The 20,222-nt window shown below is 46.2% G+C and overlaps 1 protein-coding gene across 3 annotated transcripts in view; it reads right to left on the bottom strand.

The window, feature by feature from the left end:
• The window catches only part of TAF5L (TATA-box binding protein associated factor 5 like), a 34,628-nt gene extending 20,019 nt beyond the window's left edge, over positions 1–14,609 (bottom strand). For 2 of the 3 annotated variants that reach the window (XM_044290092.1, XM_044290094.1), the window contains exons 1-2: positions 14,089–14,609; positions 2,349–2,493 (exon numbers count right to left, since the gene is read on the bottom strand). In XM_044290092.1, coding sequence (XP_044146027.1) covers positions 2,349–2,490 — 142 coding nt within the window. In that variant the 5' untranslated portion in view covers positions 2,491–2,493; positions 14,089–14,609. Of the gene's footprint in view, positions 1–2,348; positions 2,494–13,675; positions 13,712–14,088 lie in introns of those variants that run through there. The other variant, XM_044290093.1, reaches the window with a different exon arrangement.
• Positions 14,610–20,222: the final 5,613 nt, after the last annotated feature.

Genomic DNA, 20,222 nt, shown 5'->3' with positions numbered 1-20,222 from the left:
TACTCTACATGATATATTCTATTTGCTGAAGTGACAGAACCCTTTTAAAGGAACAGGCCAAATTTTGGAACTCTGACGTGGCACTTTGTGTGGTAATAAGGGCTCCTTCACACTTGCGGCAGGACGGATCCGGTAGGCTGGACTCCCTGTTGGATCAGTCCTTCCGCTGTTTCGCCGCTCCGTCCCCATTGACTATAATGGGGACGGGGGCTGAGCTCCGGCGCAGCACGGCAAAAGCCACCGGACTAAAAAGTCAGACATGCAGGACTTTTTAGTCCGGCGGCTTTTGCCGTGCACTGCCGTAGCTCAGCCACCGTCCCCATTATAGTCAATGGGGATGGAGCGGGGGTCCGGCGAAACAGCGGAAGGACGGATCCGACAGGGAGACCAGCCTGCCGGATCCGTCCTGCCGCAAGTGTGAAGGAGCCCTAACTTTGGAACGCTTTTACTTATCCAAGCTATTCCTGACACATTGTACTTCATGACAGTGGTAAATTTGTGTCGATATAAAAACACCTTGATTTATATAGAATAAAAAAATAATATATAATTTCTTTGCTTTTAAAGAGGACCTTTCATCTGGAAAAAACATTGTGAACTAAGCGTCATGATCTGTACAGCGGCGCCCAGGGATCTCACTGCATTTACTATTATCCCTGGGCGCCGCTCCGTTCTCCCGCTATGTCCTCCGGTATGTTCGTGGACTTCGTTAAAGTAGGAGGAGTCTGCCCTTGTTCTGCTGGGTGTCTTTCTCCTAGGCTGTAGCGCTGGCCAATCGCAGCGCAGTTCTCACAGCCTGGGAGGTTTTTTTCTCCCCGGCTGTGAGCTGTGCACTGCGATTGGCCAGCGCTACAGCCTAGAAGGAGACGCCCAGCAGAACAAGGGCAGACTCCGCCTACTATAACCAAGTCCACGAACATACCGGAGAACATAACGGGAGAACGGAGCGGCGCCCAGGGATAATAGTAAGTGCAGTGAGATCCCTGGGCGCCGCTGTATACGTCAGTATACTTAGTTCACAATGTTTGTCCGATGAAAGGTCCTCTAAGGCAGATTGTGAAACCTCACAAAATAATTACTTTAGTATTTTCTATATCTCTACTTATGGTGATATTTTGTAAAACTAATATATATTTTTTTTTTTTTAAGGGCTCTTTTACACCTGCGTTCTTTGTCTTCCAGCATAGAGTTCCGTCGTGGGGGCTCTATGCCGGAACAATCCTGATCAGTTTTATCCTAATGCATTCTGAATGGAGTGAAATCCGTTCAGGATGCATCAGGATGTCTTCAGTTCCGGAACAGAACGTTTTTTGGCCGGAGAAAATACCGCAGCATGCTGCGCTTTTTGCTCCGGCCAAAAATCCTGAAGACTTGCCGCAAGGCCGGATCCGGAATGAATGCCCATTGAAAGGCATTGATCCGGATCCGGCCTTAAGCTAAACGTCGTTTCGGCGCATTGCCGGATCCGACGTTTAGTTTTTTCTCAATGGTTACCATGGCTGCCAAGACGCTAAAGTCCTGGCAGCCATGGTAAAGTGTTGCGGGGAGCAGCATACTTACCATCCGTGCGGCTCCCGGGGCGCTCCAGAGTGATGTCAGGGCGCCCCAAGCTCATGGATCACATGATCGCATGGCACGTCATCCATGCGCATGGGGCGCTCTGACGTCACTCTGGAGCGCCCCGGGAGCCGCACGGACTGTAGGTATACCGCTCCCCCGCTCCTACTATGGCAACCAGGACTTTAATAGCGTCCTGGCTGCCATAGTAACACTGAAAGCATTTTGAAGACGGATCCGTCTTCAAATGCTTTCAGTACACTTGCGTTTTTCCGGATCCGGCGTTTAATTCAACTACTGACATGATGATCTGGGGAGCTATTACATAAAACAGACGGTCATCCCTAGTAGTGATACGAGGGACACTAACAGCTCAGCAATATGTGAAGGACATTCTGCGACATGCGTTTCCTCTAATGAGAGGGCTTTTAACTGCATTTTTCAGCCGGGTAATGTTTGGTCACACACAGTTAAGCCTTGCCAGGGAGGCATGTGCCAGATTGCAACACTTCATGGCCTGCCCGATTGCAAGAGTTATTGCTAATCAAGCATTTATGGAGCCAGCTTCATCAAACCTGTGGGCAAATGTGCGGCAGGATACCATAAAGAACCTGTATGCCCCCATGCCCAACTGTATCATCTTGTATTCAGGCTACAGTTGGCCCAACAAGGTACAAGGGACTCCTTTCAATTGTAGTTTTCCGCAATAAACTTTTGGTCTAATATTGTAATCACTGTGATGAGTGTATGTAGCATGCAAAAGCACCACATAGCCCAGCTTCTCCACCTACCAGTTAGATTAGTTGCCATTTCTTCTGCAGTCTGGCAAAGTCGAAGACCTTGCTTTAGAGATCCATCTACATCTATGTAATGACGGCGTTTGAGATAGCAGGTCACGGCCAACTGAATTTGTTCTGCGCGTACTCGCTTCATGGTCTTCAAGTGGCAATATAATAAGGCAAAAAAAAATATCAAATTATATTTTAGACAGGCATTTCAGTTTCCGCATACAGTATCGATGTCATACAAGTTTCAAAATGTAAAATTTTCGTCTTAAAGGGATTGTAGCATCTCCGACATTAGGGGCATATCCTAGCAATGTGCCCCTAATGTTTATAGGTGCTGGTACCACCCACAAAGTGGCGGAGGGCGGACTGAGCAAGCATTCCTAAGGGAGTGCTGAAAATAGCCGATCGGTGGCTCCTTTACTTCGTAGGCTCTGTTCTAAAGACGGTGGCAGACTTTGGTGGCATATCCTAGCGATATACCCCCAATGTCTGAGATGAAACAACCCCTTTAATAGAATACAAAATACATGTACATAATGGATTTGAAGGCATCATACCTTAGATGTAGGTCATGCTGATGGCAAACTCAGAGTCTGTGCTTTTGCGACCCAAAAGCTGCTGCAATGTCAAGAATCAGAGAAACCCTATTCCTGCCCTTTAACCCCTATAATGTGTGCATTCTAAAAGCGCATAAAACCGTAATTAGTCTTACCGGTAATTCAGTTTCCATGAATCCACCATTACTGCCACAATGAGATGACCATTGACCTCTGTAAGGGCAGGAACACAGAGTTTAAATAGCCGCCACCCCTCCACCCCCTCAGTCTTTTACAATATTCCAAGGTAGGTGACCTATAGTATGTGTACTTTGAGTATTTCTTCATACCCAATATATTTTCCATAAACTATGGTGGATTCAAGTATACGGAATTACCGGTAAGACTAATTACGGTTTTCCCCCATTTAATCCACCATGATGGCCACAATGAGAACTAACAAATATTAAGTAGGGTGAGATATCGCCTGCAGAACTTTTTGGCCAAACTGTAGGTCTGCAGAGGCGGTTAGGCTAAGGCAATAGTGTTCAACAAAAGTATTTAGACTGGACAAAGTTTCAGCTCTGAAAATTTGGTCCAACGATACGCCTTCCTTCTCAGCCCAAGAAGAGGCGGTGGCTCTGGTAGAATGAACCCTAATACTCCCCGGGCATGACCGTTCCTGGAGGGAGTAGCAGAATTGTATAGTGGATCTTATCCACCTAGCTATAAAGGATTTTAATAGCTTCTTTCCTTTATTCTTGTCTGAAGACTGAATCAAGAGGTTATCTTCCTTGAAAAAAATATTTGCAGGGCACTAAGTATCGTAAGACAGTACTTCTTACATCTAGGAATTTCATCTTTCCCTCAATCTCCTTCTCCTGAAAGCTGGAGACTGAAGGCAAAACAATCTCCTGTTCACGATAAACGTCAGACTACTTTAGCTAAGAACCCTGGATCTAGCCTTAGTCTAATATGATCCTCAAGAATCTGGAGGAAGGGCTCTCTACAGGAAAGAGCCTGAATCTCCCCTATACGTCTTGCGGAAGTGATGGCTATCAAGAAGGCTGTTTTGAAAGAAAGATGTTTGATTGAAATTTCAAATAAGGAAACAAAGGGAGGTTTTGTTAGACCCTCTAGCACTAGGTTTAGGTCCCACTGAGGAATCCTGGACTTTAACGTTGGTCTTAACCTAGTGGCAGCTCTAAGGAATCTTTTTATCCATCTATGTTCTGCAAGACGTACATCATAGAAGGTGCTTAAAGCAGATATCTGTACTCTAAGAGTACTAGGCCATAAACCTAACTCTAAGCCCCTTTGCAAAAAATCTAAGATCTTATTAATTGGAGGAGAAGTATCAGGATGCTCTTCTAGCCAACTGCAGAATTTTTTCCATACTTTGAGATATATGGCTGATGCTACTTTTTTCTGTTCGCTTTCAAGGTAAGAATTACTTTGTCTGATAGACCCTGCTTACTAAGTGTTTCGTCCTCAGGATCCAAACAGCTAGTCTGAAAAATCTGAGGATCTGGATGCTGTATGGGGCCCTGCAGCAACATGTCCTTCTGAAACAGGATCTCCCATGGTTCTTCTAATGCCAATTGTTTTAGGGTAGAGAACCAACTTCTTTTTGGCCAGTGTGGGGCTACTACTAATAATTACTTTTGTCTCTTCTGTATAATACGGAGAATTAGAGGGATTGGAGGAAATGCATAGACCAGAGTCCAATACCAACATAGATAGGGCGTCCACCACCCATGGTCTGTCCCTTGGGTCTAGTGAACAAAGTAGATCCACCCGAGTATTTTTTCTTGAGAAGAGAGCCATTTCTGGCTGACCCCACCTGGATGTGATCTTCTGAAAGATGTCCTTGTTTAAGGGCCATTCTCCAACTTAGAAAATCCGCCTCTATGATTTCGGATCCCTTTAAAAAGGGGTTGTCCGGGTTCAGAGCTGAACCTGGACATCCCTTCATTTTCCCCCCGGCAGCCCCCCTGACTTGAACATCGGAGCAGTTCATGCTCCGATGCTCTCCTTTGCCCTGCGCTAAATCACGCAGGGCAAAGGCATTTTTTGGAGATCCGGTGACTTACCAGGGCTCTCCATGGGGCTGCTAGAAACCCTGGTGAAGTCACCGGCACTAATGGCGGGATTTAGCGCTGCACTAGCCAGTAAAGTGGCTAGGGAAGTGCTAAAGCCCGCCCATCAGAGCCAGTGATGTCACCGTACACACTGCTGGGCGGAAGTTTCCACCCGGCAGTGTATTATCGAAAACAAAAGAACCCGTGACCTGCGCGATCTAGTGCAGGGCAAGGGAGCGCATCGGAGCATTCAGCTCTGAACGTTGACAACCCCTTTAAGTGGACTGCTGTTAATGAAAGGATATTTTCTTCTGCCCATGAGAATTTTTTTCTTGCCACTTCCCCCAATAGGTTGGATTTTGTTCCTCCCTGATGTTTCAGGTATGCTATAGTTGTGACGTTGTCATTTTTAGTGCACAGTGAAGGCTGTGATGTTAAAACCCCAAAAACCTTGGCAGAGCCCGGGGGTCTGATTGAGTCAGAGGGAGCCCCTCCCCTCAGTAAACTCCGTACACACCACGGTCAGCTCTGCCTGCAGCATGTGAAGGGTTAACCCACTGGAAGCTCATAATCATATATTGGACAAATTAACAAATAAAAAAAAGCGTTTGAATAGATGAACGATTCATTTCCCAAAATGCCAATAATATATTATCTCCTAAAGATACACAAGGGCACCACGACCTCCGATATTTTCAGGAATTGGTCCCATCATATGAGTAGACCTTCTGAGTTAATTGATTTTCTCCAAGTCTACTTTTACACTGGCATTTTGGCTTTCCGTTTGTGAGATCCGTTCATGGCTCTCACAAGCGGTCCAAAACTGATCAGTTAGCATTCTAATGCATTTTGAATGGAAAAGGATCCGCTCAGAATGCCTCAGTTCAGTCTCCGTTCCGCTTTGGAGACGGACACCAAAACACTGCTTGTAGCGTTTTGGTGCCAGTCTGATGAAACTGAACCTCTAGGAGCAGGAACAACGCCGCCGCCCTCCCCCTACTCCTAGAGGCTAATTAGCATATTATAAAAGTTAGATTTCTGGCATGACAGGGGCATAGATAATAGTAATAGGCTAGTTAGGCTTAGCTGACATTAGCACATCGCTAAGATTGTGTCATAGAAAACGGATCCGTCCCCATTGACTTTCAATGGTGTTCAAGACGTCTTGGCTATATTAAAAGATAATACAACCATCGGCATCCGTTTGTATCATCTGAATGGATATGTCCATGATGGATCCGCACAAAACACTAGTGTGAAAGATGAAGATTACTCTTACCGGTAATTGGATTTTCCGTATAGCCTCCACAACGGCACTAAGCAGGAGGGTACCCCGCCTCCCAGGGACAGGAAACAATGTAGAGAACAAAGTTTAAAAGCCTCCTCCCCTTTACCTTCTCCAGTAAATACCCAAGAACTCAGGATGATGCTGAAGAAAATAAGATTTATTTTGGGAGAGAATTTTCTTCCATTCATTAGCACATAACATAATCGAAACAGTATCAGGATGGGAAAAACCCAGAGCCGTTGTTGAGGCTATATCTTAAAATCCAATTACCGGTAAGAGTAATCATCTTTTCCGTACGCCTCCCCAACGGCACTAAGCAGGAGGTTTAACAAAGTAATCAGGATAGGGAGGGACTATGGCAGACAGAACTTTTCGTCCGAAGTACAAGTCCCTGTTAGACTGTATGTCCAGCCTATAGTGATTGAAAAAGGTTGATGGACTAGACCAGGTTGCTGCCTGGCAGATTTGAGATAAAGATGCTGAGGCATTTTCTGCCCAAGAGGTCGATACTGCACTTGTGGAATGGGCTTTTAATTCAGCTGGTGGAGAGTCCTTTATCTTTATATGCCATGCTGATAGTCATCTTAATCCAGCGGGCGATGGTAGCTTTTGAAGCTGCCTGTCCCTTATTTTGACCTGCGTACTGGACCAGTAAACGATCTGTTTTCCTTCGTTCTTTTGTAGAATCTAGATAAGACAGTACACACCTACGCACATCCAAATGATGAAACTTCAATTCCTGATTTTGCCTGGGTGCAGAATGTAGGCAACGAGATTTCCTGTTGACAGTAAAATTTCGAGAGCACTTTTGGTAAAAAAGAAGGCTCATGTCTTAACACTATTCTGTCTTCCAAAATATTAAGATATGGGGGCCTACAGGACAAGGCCTGAATCTCTCCGATTCTCCTGGCCGAGGTGAATGCTATAAGAAAGGCCGTTTTTAGAGATAGGAGTCAGAGAGATTCCGTGAAGAGGCTTAAAAGGATGATCCATTAGGACAGAAAGGACAAGGTTAAGATCCCAGGGAGTGGCAGGACGAAAGTTAGTTTGGTTTGGGGGAGGGGGAGGAGGGCTCTTAATAAGAAAATTGATTTTGAGGGTCAAATGGTCTGAATCTTTTACTTTTTTTTTTTTTTTTTTTTTTTGTGATTTTTATGTTTTTCAAAACCCCATTTATTTTTTTTTATTTATTTATTTTATTTTTTTTGAGTTTCAAAATATTTTTATTCTGAATCATGAGCAGAAAATACAAAAGGTACATAAACCCCACACTGGGGTACTTGCCATACAGCCAAAAATGAAAACACCGTTAAGTACCATCAATATAGGGGGAAGGGGAAGGAAAAGTAAGAAGGTAGGTAAGTAGTGGGAAAGGGTAGGGGGGGGGGGGGGGGGGGAGAAAAAAAACCTACGACCCAGATACAAATACTGTATAGCCCTAAGCACTATTAGGACGAAAAGCCTCTAAATTTTTTCCATGGGGACCATGTGGCTTCAAACACATGTGATCTCTTGGTTTCCCACCCAGCAATTTGCTCCAATCTGTAGAGCGCATCACATTTCGCAGTCCACTGGGAGATAGAAGGGGCTCTGCTACTCTTCCAGTTGAAGGCTATGAGAACCCTAGCAGCGGCAAATAGTTGACCCAGCAAAGCGGTGATATGTCTATTCCCTTTAAAGTCACCCATCAACCCCAACAGACACCCTTTAGCTGAAGGTAAAAACTGCATCCCACTAATCTGTGAACATATAGTACATATCCTTTTCCAGTACTTGACAATATCAGGACACGTCCACCATATATGCACTAGCGAACCTTCTGCGTTAAAACATCTCCAACATCTGGAGTCACATTCTGGGTATATAAGATGCAATCTACGGGGTGTGAAGTACCATCTTGTAATCACCTTGTAAAGGTTCTCCTGCAATTTGACACATCTAGATACCTTTGGTGTGATTGAGCATATCTGTCTCACCTCTCTATCTGAGAAATGTATATTTAGATCTTTCTCCCATTTGCTAATGAAACCATATGCGGCAGGTCTGATCTGGGAGACCAACACAGCATATAGCCGCAAGACTTTTTTCAAAGGAGGGACCTTAGCGAGGACCATTTGCTCAAATTGAGTTGTAGAGGCTGACGCGGAAATTTTCTTCTTTCCCAAATACTGTTTAATGTATAATTTGTGAATAAATGATAACTTTTGTAATTTAGGATGGCTGTCCCAACCCTCTATTAAATGACCTGTCGGATCCAATAGGTCAACCAATGGGAATGACAACTCTGTAAGATCCCCTGGCAAAGTAGAGCCAAATAGATCTCCAGAGCTCCATAGGATGTCTCTAATCTGAAGCACCGGCGACACCTCGTGGTTTGAAAGTAGCACCCCCGACAGATCGGAGCGCCACAGGTTCAAAGTGTTCTTTGTCGTGAGGCTAAGTGTTCTAATCTGCTGAGGCATATCTCTAGGGGGAGAGAGAAGAAATGATCTCAGAGGGAGTTTCCTATCACCTGCTTCTGCTAGGATGTCAAGTCTATTTTCCGGGCCTCTAATCCATTCCAAGCATCTCATCCCTTGAATCGCCCTATAATATTCTGCCATATCCGGCAATCCCATACCCCCCATCCTATTAGGCTGAATCATCGTCGCATGTGGAATACGAGGTCTAGATTTTTTCCAAAGAAATCTGGAAAAACATTGTCTCAGCTGGACAAAAAAGGATTTTGGCAAGTGAATTGGGAGTACTAGCATGTGATACAGGATTTTGGGAACTAACACCGATTTTATCAATGTGCGTCTTCCAAACCACGAGGTGAAGGGAATACACCACGCATCTATAGTGTCTGATATTGATCTATGGAGATTACTGAAATTCTCCTCAAATAGTGCCTCAGGATCCGAGGTCAAGTTTACTCCTAAAAATTTTATAGAACGTGTTGTCCAGCCATATGCATATTGCCTTTCCAATGTCAACTGTAAGTCACTACCAGCCGTAACATTTAAAGCTTGGGATTTCGAGGGATTGATAAGGAAATTAGACAAATTCCCAAACCTCTGGAATAGCTCCTGTACTGCAGGAAACGCCTCCAAAGGATTGGTTATTATGACCAAAAGGTCATCGGTGAAAGCCGCCAACTGGTGAGAGGTATTTCCCACCCTCATACCCTGGATTCTATCCTCCTGACGGATCGCCTGAAATAAGCATTCCACCACAAGGATAAAGAGCAGGGGAGACAAGGGGCATCCTTGCCGTGTGCCGTTGCCAATGGTAAAGCTGGGAGATAGGGTGCCGTTAACCATCACTCTAGCTGTGGGGGAAGCATACATAGCCATTGTGGCAGCAATGAACTGGGGCGGAATCCCAAACTTAGCCAAGGCCAGACGCATAAAAAGCCAATCAATACGATCAAACGCTTTTTCTGCGTCTGTCCCCAGGAGAACCAAAGGGATGGATTTCTCCCTAGCTTGATGTATAACATTCACAATCCTAACAGTGTTCATCCTTCCCTCCCTGCCAGCCACAAAACCCACCTGTTCAGCATTAATTAAGTTGGGTAAGAAAGGTTGCAACCTGAGAGCCAGCATCTTGGCATATAGCTTCAGGTCTGCATTCAAAAGCGAGGTAGGCCTGTAGCTGGCACAGGAGGAAGGATCCTTACCCTCTTTTGGCAAGATAGTTATAAGGGCCGACAACATTTGTGATGGTAGCGGATTACCCTTGTACACCTCATTGTATACAGCCAGCATCCTAGGTATCTTTTACCTTCTGACCAGACATCAATGTATGTTTTATGAAAATGATTTGTAACCAACAAGCATTGCTTTGAATTTTACTTTGTACATGTCTTTCTTGAAAAATAAAGAAAAATTTTGCTTTAAAAAAAAAAAAAAAAAAAAAAAAAAAAAAAAAGATCCCAGGGAGGGATCGTGGATCTATGAACAGAATGCAGTCTACTTGCCCCTTTAATGAACCTCTTGATCAAATCAACCCGGCCAACCTGACCGCCTCAAAGGCACTAAGGGACGCTATCTGGTCCTTGATGGTGCTAATGCGGAGTCATTTGTCAAGAAATTTTTGCAAAAAGTCTAAAATTACCTGGAGAAGGGGGAGGAGGCTTTTAAACTTTGTTCTCTACGTTGTTTCCTGTCCCTGGGAGGCGGGGTACCCTCCTGCTTAGTGCCGTTGGGGAGGCATACGGAAAAGTAGCCTTAGGCCCCATGCACACGGCCGTTGTTCACAGCCGTGTGCGGGCCGTGGAACCGCGGCCTGGATCCCTCCTGAGAGCAGGAGCGCACGGCGTCACTGGTTGCTATGACGCCGTGCGCCCCCTGCTGCCGGCACAGTACAGTAATACACTGGTATAGATCGTACCAGTGTATTACTGTACTGTGCCGGCAGCAGGGAGTGCACGGCGTCATAGCAACCAGTGACGCCGTGCGCTCCTGCTCTCAGGAGGGATCCAGGCCGCGGTTCCACGGCCCGCACACGGCTGTGAACAACGGCCGTGTGCATGGGGCCTTACAGAGATAAAACTATGCATTCTTATTTGAGAGATTCCCGACACCTGAACAAATTACTGAATCACGGAGGGGGGGGGGGAGGTCCTGATTGACAGGGCCAGGCAGCGCTCGCATCTGTCTGCCAGCCATGTGCTCTGGTGAAATCTCACGATGTTCAGCATTCGGCGCAGGCACGGTGAGGAAGCTGGCTGCCTGCGAGAGTCTTTCCTTTTTTACTAATTACTTTTGGTTTGATGGCCAATTTTCTGTTCAGCGTGCAGGTGTGGCGATGGGGGCAAAATTCGTACAGCACTGGGAAGAAAACACACTTGTCTCATTTCTATCACTTTTGTCTAATCTTATTTTGTAAAAGATATATTGATGACTGCATAAGGCTGGGTTCACACTTCAGTCATTCGGAGCCAAAACCAGTCGTGAATCCTACGCAGAGATCAGTTGTAATGGGAAGAACTGAACCTGTTCTGTGTCTTTGACCCACACCTAGTTTTGGCTCACAATCACTGATCAAATAACTGAAGTGTGAACTCAGCCTAAGGGCTCATGCACACACGACTGTTTTTCAGAGATCCGTTGTTCTGTATCAGTTTTTTTTCACTCTGATTTAAGTCCTCTTCCGTTCCGTTATTCCCGAAAACATATCCGTAAGCGATCCGTTTTTTGCGGATCGGAAACAGTAACTTATTATTCACTGGGCATAGCATTTCTACAGTATGGATTCACAAAATATGGATGACACACGGTTGTGTTCCGTATTTTTGGCGGACCCATTGACGAATGGGGCCTCGGACCGCAATTTGCGGACAATAATAGGACATGCACTACTTTTTTGTGGAATGGAAACTGAAAGCACATGGGTGGAAATAAAATATGTTTGTGTGCATAAGCCCTAATATGGAGGGGGGAGCTAGAACTCCTTGGTCAGTTTATGAAATACTAAAAGGAAATGTGTCACCAAAAAACATTATCTGCCAGTTAAAACCAGACTAACTTTTTTTTTTCTAATCTGTTTTTAATCGTCTGATTGTAGATATTTTTTTTTCCTGAACATTATTATGGGAGCGGCCATCTTGCCTGAGCTGTTCTTAACATTAAAATTGCTTCACGGCATCCCCATGGGCGATAGCCACAATTCTCAGGAGGGGACCTCATTGTCTTCTATGGGAGAGTTTTCTAGGTAAGCTCTGGCCTGTGCAGACGTAAGTGTACAAGGAAAGAATAGATCAGCTTTGACAATCACCTATTGTAAATGGTGGATCCTGTCTTGGGTAACTTTCACACTTGTGTTTTGTGCCTGATCGTCTGCATGCGTTATGAACGGATCTAGTTGTATTGTCTTTAAAATAGCAATGACGCACTAAAGCCATTGTAAGTCAATGGGTGCCGGATCAGTTTTCTATTGTGTCTGAGAAAACGGACCTGACACCATTGACTTACATTGTGTGTCATGTAGAACCTGTTTTACTCTGCATCCCATGCCGGTTTTCTGTCCGGTATGGGAACGTAATTCATTTTGGAGCGTTCCGTTCAGTTTTGTCCCCATTGACAATGAACGGGGGCAAAACTGAAGTGTTTTATCTTCATTATTGAGCCCCTATGATGGATCCCAACAGTGGAAGAGAGAAATGCATATGTGAAAGGGGCCGCATCTATACACAGATATCATTAAGGCAGGATTAGAATGAGTTAACTGCAGTAAAGTGATCTGTACGGACCAAGAAGTGGCGCCAATTATTAGACATAGTGCCCAGTGCAAAAACGGCACTACGAGAAATTATTTTACACCCTACCTGCTAGTTTGTAGCATGCTCCATGGAGGACAATTTAAAGGGGTTTTCTGGGAGTTTATTATTGATGACCGATCCTCAGGACCATACCTGCTGTATGAGGAGACGACGCATGCAGCGCACACCGCCTTCTCCCTTCCGGTCTGTGGTCTTTGCCATGGACAGGAGAAGGGAGAATGATAGGGAGGAGCGCTGGTGGGAACCTGAGGGACACATCCCCCGGCCCTGGTGATCTATTCTGGTTTTCCCATGTGTAAGCTGAAAGAGCGAAAAAATTAAAATAAAAGTCTGATTTTTGTAGTCGCTCAGAAAAATCCGGTTGGTAAGCCTGCCACCCAGCAAGCAGTGGGCAGGAGGGCACCGGACAAGGAGGCCTACAGAGGGGGCACTAGCCACTCACTTAGGCCTCTTTCACACTTGCGCTGTCCGGATCTGGCGTGTACTCCACTTGCCGGAATTACACGCTGGATCCAGAAAAACGCAAGTGTACTGAAAGCATTTGAAGACGGATCCGTCTTCAAAATGCTTTCAGTGTTACTATGGCACCCAGGACGCTATTAAAGTCCTGGTTGCCATAGTAGTAGTGGGGAGTGGTATACTTATAGTCCGTGCGGCTCCCAGGGCGGCTCCAATGACGTCAGATCGCCCCATGCGATCACGTCATCCATGCGCCTGGGGCGCCCTGACGTCACTCTGGAGCGCCCCGGGAGCCGCACGGACAGCAAGTATGCTGCACCCCCGCTCCCCGCTACACTTTACCATGGCTGCCAGGACCTTAGCGTCCTGGCAGCCATGGTAACCCCTCTAAAAAAGCTAAACGTTGGCAATGCGCCGAAACGACGTTTAGCTTAAGGCCGGATCCGGATCAATGCCTTTCAATGGGCATCCGTTCCGGATCCGGCCTTGCGGCAAGACTTCAGTTTTTTTGGCCGGAGCAAAAAAGCGCAGCATGCTGCAGTATTTTCTCCGGCCAAAAAAAATTCCGTTCCGGAACTGAAGACATCCTCAACGGATTTCACTCCATTCAGAATGCATCAGGATTCTTCCGGCATAGAGCCCCGACGACGGAACTCTATGCCGGAAGACAATAAGGCAGCCAGGTGTGAAAGAGCCCTTACCGACCATCGCAGGGAAAGTCACTCACAACAAGCGTCTATACTCCATGCGCGGAAAGGGGCACATGGGGGGGGGGGGGTTGGGGTGGTGCCAGAAGGGTAACATCTACACCCCGTGGTAATAGAGATCAGTAAATCAGTAATAACTAGCCCTAATGACGAGGATTGGGCGGACGCTCATGGTCACTTTGAAATTGAGGCTTGGAATATCATATGACCCAGTGACGTCAGAAAGCCCTTACTGCGCATGGAGTTCAGACACCGCCATATTACCTGAGCGGTAGAAAATAGCCATGCGCGAAAGTCTCTTGTCGCAGCCCCGCCGTCTCGGTGCCCGCCATTTGAAGAGTGACTGAAATCCTGTAGCTGCGCTTGTACCAAAATGCAAAGAATCAAAATCCCGTTAACAGCCTCACCTGCAGAAAGCTGCGGCCCACACGCCCCTCGCGCTGATAGGTCTGGTAAAGAGGCCCCGGGTGTCTTTACCGCACCCTTACTCGCTAGATCCTAGTAACTTCGGTTTACATTAGCTAGTGCGCTCTGCCTACAAATCCCGTTTCGCGCTCTCATACGCCATCTTGAACATGTCCTGCTTATTCCTCACACCGCGGCGCGTCCTGGCCCTTTAACTGCAAGTCCCAAGCTTCCCTTCGGTATGACGAATGCAGGGGCGGAGTCCTGGCCCTATAACTACAAGTCCCAAACTTCCCTTCGGTATGACGACTGCAGGGGCGGAGTCGTGGCCCTTTAACTACAAGTCCCAAGCTTCTCTTCGGTATGACGACTGCAGGGGCGGAGTCCTGGCCCTTTAACTACAAGTCCCAAGCTTCCCTTCGGCTATGACGACTGCAGGGGCGGAGCTACTGCGCTGAACCACAGCAAAGGACGGAGGTTACTACAGCTGATGTGGTGTGCGCACAGCCTGGTCCGAGGTGTACAGACAGTGCGGGGAGATTTAGAGTCCATCTTTAATTTTGAGAGCTCTTTTGGAAAGTGAAAAGTAAAATCTGGTTGTTATGGGCAATTGAGCCAGTTTGATAAATCGCCCCCAGTATGTGCTGACTGAGGCATCATCTGTCTGACTGTTATGCTGCAATCCCACGTCTGCTGTGGCTCTGTGCTGTTAAGGGTCCACATCCGTTCTGCAATTTCGCCAAACGGTTGCGGACGCATTCATTTCAATGGCCCTGCCTTCATTTCGCAGCCTCGCAAAAAAATAGAGCACATCTTAGGCTACTTTCACATTAGCGGTTTTTGTGAATTCGTCAAGAACGGATCCGGTTGTATTATGTCTTCTATAGCCATGACAGATCTGTCATGAACACCATTGAAAGTCAATGGGGGACGGATCCGTTTTCTATTGTGTCCGAGAAAATGGATCCGTTTGGCTCCACTTCGTCAGGCGGACAGCAAAATGCTGCAGGCAGCGTTTTGGTGTCCGCCTCCAGAGCGGAATGGCGACTGATCGGAGGCAAACTGATGCATTCTGAGCGGATCCTTTTCCATTCAGAATGCATTAGGGCAAAACTGATCCGTTTTGGATCGCTTGTGAGAGCCCTGAACGGATCTCACAAACGGAAAGCCAAAACGCCAGTGTGAAAGTGGCAATTGCTGACTAGAATAGGCATTTCTATCATAGGGCCGGACATGTGAGATCCGCAAAATGCGGAACGCACATGGCTGGTATCCGTGTTTTGCGGACACTTGCAGACGTGTGAATGTACCCTTCCCAGACATTGGGGGCATATCTAGGATGTCACCTCTGGGATCCACACCGAGTGCCAGGACGAGGTAAATTATGCCAGCCCAGTTAGGGGCAGATCCAGTGACTTACAGGTGACCTCTCCATGGATTTCCGTTCTTCACATTTTTTTCTCCTTTTGGTCTAGATAGACCTTCACACGCAGACATTTTTGGTCAGAAGTGTGTAGCCCTCTCTTCCAAATAAGAATTTTTGAAATCCGCCCCCAAATTCATACAGACCTCAGAACAGACCATACATTTATACAGGCCACTGTCATCCTGCTGCTGTCCCCAATGCTGTTCTCCCCCATGCCCACAAACACTATACTGTCAGAAAAAACAGTGCCATACAGATAGTCCCCTCATAGTAAGGGTCCATTCACACATCAGCAAAATGGGTCCACATCCGTTCCCCAATTTTTAATGGGTCCGCAAAAGATGCGGACAGCACACCGTGTTCTGTCCGCATCCGCACTTCCGTTCCGCGGCCCTGCAAAAAAATTGAGCATGTCCTAGTCTTGTCTGCAGCCGCAGACAAGAAAAGGCATTTTTATTATAGTGCCGGCCATGTGCGGTCCGCAAAATGCGGAACGCACATGGCCGGTGTCCGTGTTTTGCCGATCCGCAATTTGCAGACGTGTAAATGGACCCTTATAGTGCTCCTAGACTGCCCTCATTAACACTAGTGCCCACAATAGTCATAATAATGCCCTGTAAGCACCCGTACACTTTTATATGGGGGACTTAGGCTGGGCCACCACTTTTTCACGGTGGACCACAGGTCCTCCGTGTAGCGGGGTCTTGGTTCTCAAGTGAGAGCCACGCTTCTGCTCTAACAACCAAGACTAGCAGGAGTGCCGATCCGGGCTGTTTAATGCTTTACATGCAGCGGGCACATTGCATTGTACAGCGGTAACAGAGGGAGGAACTCTGTGTGTAAAGGCTGGATGGGGTCTTATATAGGCCCCAAGCCAGCCTTGAGTATTTTCCATCAGGCTGTGCCTCTCTGACACAGCCTGCTGGTCAATGTCAGTAAAGCACTGACCTTAAAATGCAATGCACTATAGGGATAGTGCATTGTATTTTAATAGTGATCAAAATGTCTGTTATACTCCCCTTATGGGACTATTAAAGGGGTTGTCCGGAATTGGGGACATTGGTCTAATTCTTTAACAAGGACATAAATATCTCCTACATGACTGTCCTACCTTTCCCATACTTTTCTGATGCCCCCCGTTCATTACACAAATTCTCAGCCGGAAGTGAGTCTTTTCTCTTATTCAGTGACGTAGCAGGTCCCCTCTGCAGAGCTGCAGGCATTAGGCAGAGCGCTCGGAGGGGCAGTACCTCGGCGGCAACAGATCACGATAAGCCGCAACCCTCTGGTCCGGTGACGTCATCGGGCAGGGTGTGCTTACAGTGAAGGAGTCAAGGGAATTATGCTAATTAGCATAGTAAACGCCTCCAATGCAGGCAAATGGGGTGGCAGGCTGGCGATAGAAGCAATACTCGGACCTAATCACGTTTCAAAGGACTGAGCCAGGAGGAGTTTAGGGGCGTTACTAAGGGGGAGGAAAATGTGCGGCAGGTGACGGAATATGATTCAATGGGGGCGGATGCATGGAGGATGTGGCAATGTGCGCCAGGAGGCGGAATAACAATGAGGGGGCGGGGTCACAGCGGAGATGAGAGTCGTCTGAAAGCACGTGATGCCGCGCTGCACTGGGACCCACAATGCAGAGCGGCAGGAAGTTAGACAAAAATAAACAGAGATGTAAACAGTGCGTGGGGGACCGTCGGAGCCGTGTAGAAATGGCGAAAATACCTTAAAACATATGGGGGGACCTAGAATCACCTAAAAGGGAGTACACTTTAAAAAAGAAAACTTTGATCCTGGACATTTATTAAATAAAAAACAATTCCAGTAAAATACGCTTTTCAATGAAAAAAATTGCTAAAAAATCTCCCCCATATGTTTGGTATTGCCACATCCGTAACAACTACTACATTAATGTCATATGAATGATCCCCGACAGTGAACGCCGTAACAAAAAATAAAATAAAAATGACAGTATTGCTAATCTATTCTTAGTTGCCACTGAAAAAACTTAATAGCAAGTGATCAAAAATAGTAATTTACTCCAAAATGACACCAATGAGAACTACAAGTTGTCCTGCAAAAATCAAGCCCTCACACAGCTCCATAGAAATACAAATAAAAACCTAACAATTGATCAACAGGATCTCGCCATTGTGAGGCTTCAAGCAGGATGTTCTCAGACGGAAGTGGCCACTGAGCTCAGAGTGTCACAGAGTGTCATCAGCAGGTTGCACCAGAGAGACTGGAAGAGTCACAGAAAGGCATAGACGTGGATGTCCTTTGGCCACATCCCACATTGATGACAGTGTCATTGTGAACAATGCCCTGCGGAACCCGATGATGAATGTCACACAACTCCAGGCACATTTAATGGAGGTGAGAGGCTCCCAAGTGTCACGTTAGGGTTGTATCGGGTATCGAACCTTTGCACCCGGATCGATATGATACCAGGATTTTCTATTTTCCAATACTAGGCTACACTACTATGAAGCCTAGTATCTTTTAGCTACCACTGCCACCAATAAGAGGATTAAGGGGAGAGGCTGTGAAGCTGCTGCTGGCCACCAATGAACACTGGAGGTGAGGGAGGCCACTGCTCTACCAATGAATATAATTAGACCCTTAATACAAATGTATGCGGCGGGTCCCAGCCGTATCACACAACCAGCTGGCCTCAATGGCAATTGCAACCCTGCTGAACCCCGTCAATTAACCCCTCAGGTGTGGCACCTGAAGGGTTAATTGACTGTTCGGCGGGATATCTGTCATTGAGGCCGGCTGTATCACACACTCCTTGTGATAAATAACATGCAGCATGCATTTGTATTAAAGGGTTAATTATATTCATCGGTCGTGCAGTGACCGACAGCCAGGGCTTTTTTTCTCAGAGAAAAGGTGGTGGAACTCCCCCCCCTCCCCTGGTCATGCCCCTACCCACTCCTAGGACCGCCCCTTTAGAGATCAGAGGCTGACTGATTCAAAGCACAAGGTGCATATTAAAATATATAACGACTATATAGACTGACTATGGTCTCTGCTGCACTGTACTGTATTTTTCGCCCCTAAAAGATGCACCTAGTTTTAGAGGAGAACAATAAGAAAAAAATATTTTTCATTACACCTCAGGTCAGACCAGCAATCAGACCCCCAATGTTAATCAGACCTCAGATCAGACCACAATGGCTCAGATAAACCCCCAAACCTTTAGCCATCTATCAGCCCCCAATGTCAGCCATAAACCCCCCAATGTCAGCCATAAGCCCCCCAATGTCAGCCATAAGCCCCCATTAGCCCCTCATGTCAGCCATAAGCCACCCATTAGCCCCTCATGTCAGCCATAAGCCCCCCATTACCCCCTCATGTCAGCCATAAGCCCCCCATTAGCCCCTCATGTCAACCATAAGCCCCCTATTACCCCCTCATGTCAGCCATAAGCCCCCATTAGCCCCTCATGTCAGCCATTAGCCCCTCATGTCAGCCATAAGCCCCTCATGTCTTCCCAATGTCCCCCAGATCAGCCCCCAGTGCAAATAAAATAAAAAAAAACACTTACCTCTCCTGCTCCTGGTCACCATCGCGATCCTCTTCATTCTGCTGTCGGCTGGCTGTGTATAGCGGCGCACAGTGTGAGGTCACAGAGAGACCTCACACTGTGCGCAGCCCTGCACAGCCGATAGCCGAGCCGAGGACCAGGAAGTGGTGAGTACAGATCCTTCACCGCTTCCTGGTCCTTCTGTACTAATGAAGCACTTCCATAATGGAAGCGCTTCATTAGTACAGCGTTAAAGACTGCCCTGATCGCCACGGCCCGGCAGAAAATAGGTGGCGGAACGCCGTTCCGCCAGAAAAAAAGCCCTGCCAACAGCAATTCTAGCACCATCATGGATCTATAGGAAAAATTATGGTATAGAATAAAAAAAAAAATTGTGAGTCTTGTAGCCTCAAACTCGAGCTACAAAACCATAAAAAAATAAAAAAAAATGATATTTTATATAAAATTAAAAATATAAAAATTTTAATCACCCCTTTTCCGTTGAATAAAAAAGTTAATACATAAATAACAAAAAATATAAAGATCATGGACATCACTGTGCCCGAAAACTAACACACACTATTAAAATCTAAAAATATTTTTCCAATAGGCAAATGACATAACAGAAAAAGGATCAAAATGGCGATTCTCCATATTTTCATCGATTCTCTTACCCCAAATTTTTTTTTTTTTAAATGTCACACACACTTGAAAATGATTTCAATAAAAACTACAGATCGTCCCACATAGCTCTGTAGATATAACTATAAAAAAGTTATGGGAGTCAAAATATAGTGTTTTTTCTTTTACACTAGACATAAAAAACCTATACATATGTGGTATCTTTGTAACCGTACTGACCCAGAGAATGAAGGGCACAGGTCAGTTTGGCCGCAAAGGAATATTAAATGGTGGCATTAGAAAGTACAACTTGTCCCGCAAAAAGTAAGCCCTTGTATAGATATGTGAAAGGAAAAATAAAAAAGTTATGGCTCAAGGAAGATAGGTTCAAACCCGTTCGCTACCAGCAATGTGCGAACATGGCGCCCGCTCGCACATGCAGCGGGCGTCATGGCCAGCAGATCTCTGCTGTTTCACACAGCAGAGACCTGCGGCTAATTACCATGACCGGCAATAATGCTGATTGCGGTAATTAAATGCTTTAGATGCTGTAA

The sequence above is a fragment of the Bufo gargarizans genome, chromosome 4 (genome assembly GCF_014858855.1).
Source record: "Bufo gargarizans isolate SCDJY-AF-19 chromosome 4, ASM1485885v1, whole genome shotgun sequence".
Lineage (NCBI taxonomy): Eukaryota > Metazoa > Chordata > Amphibia > Anura > Bufonidae > Bufo > Bufo gargarizans.
This window is presented reverse-complemented; position numbering and strand designations above follow the sequence as displayed.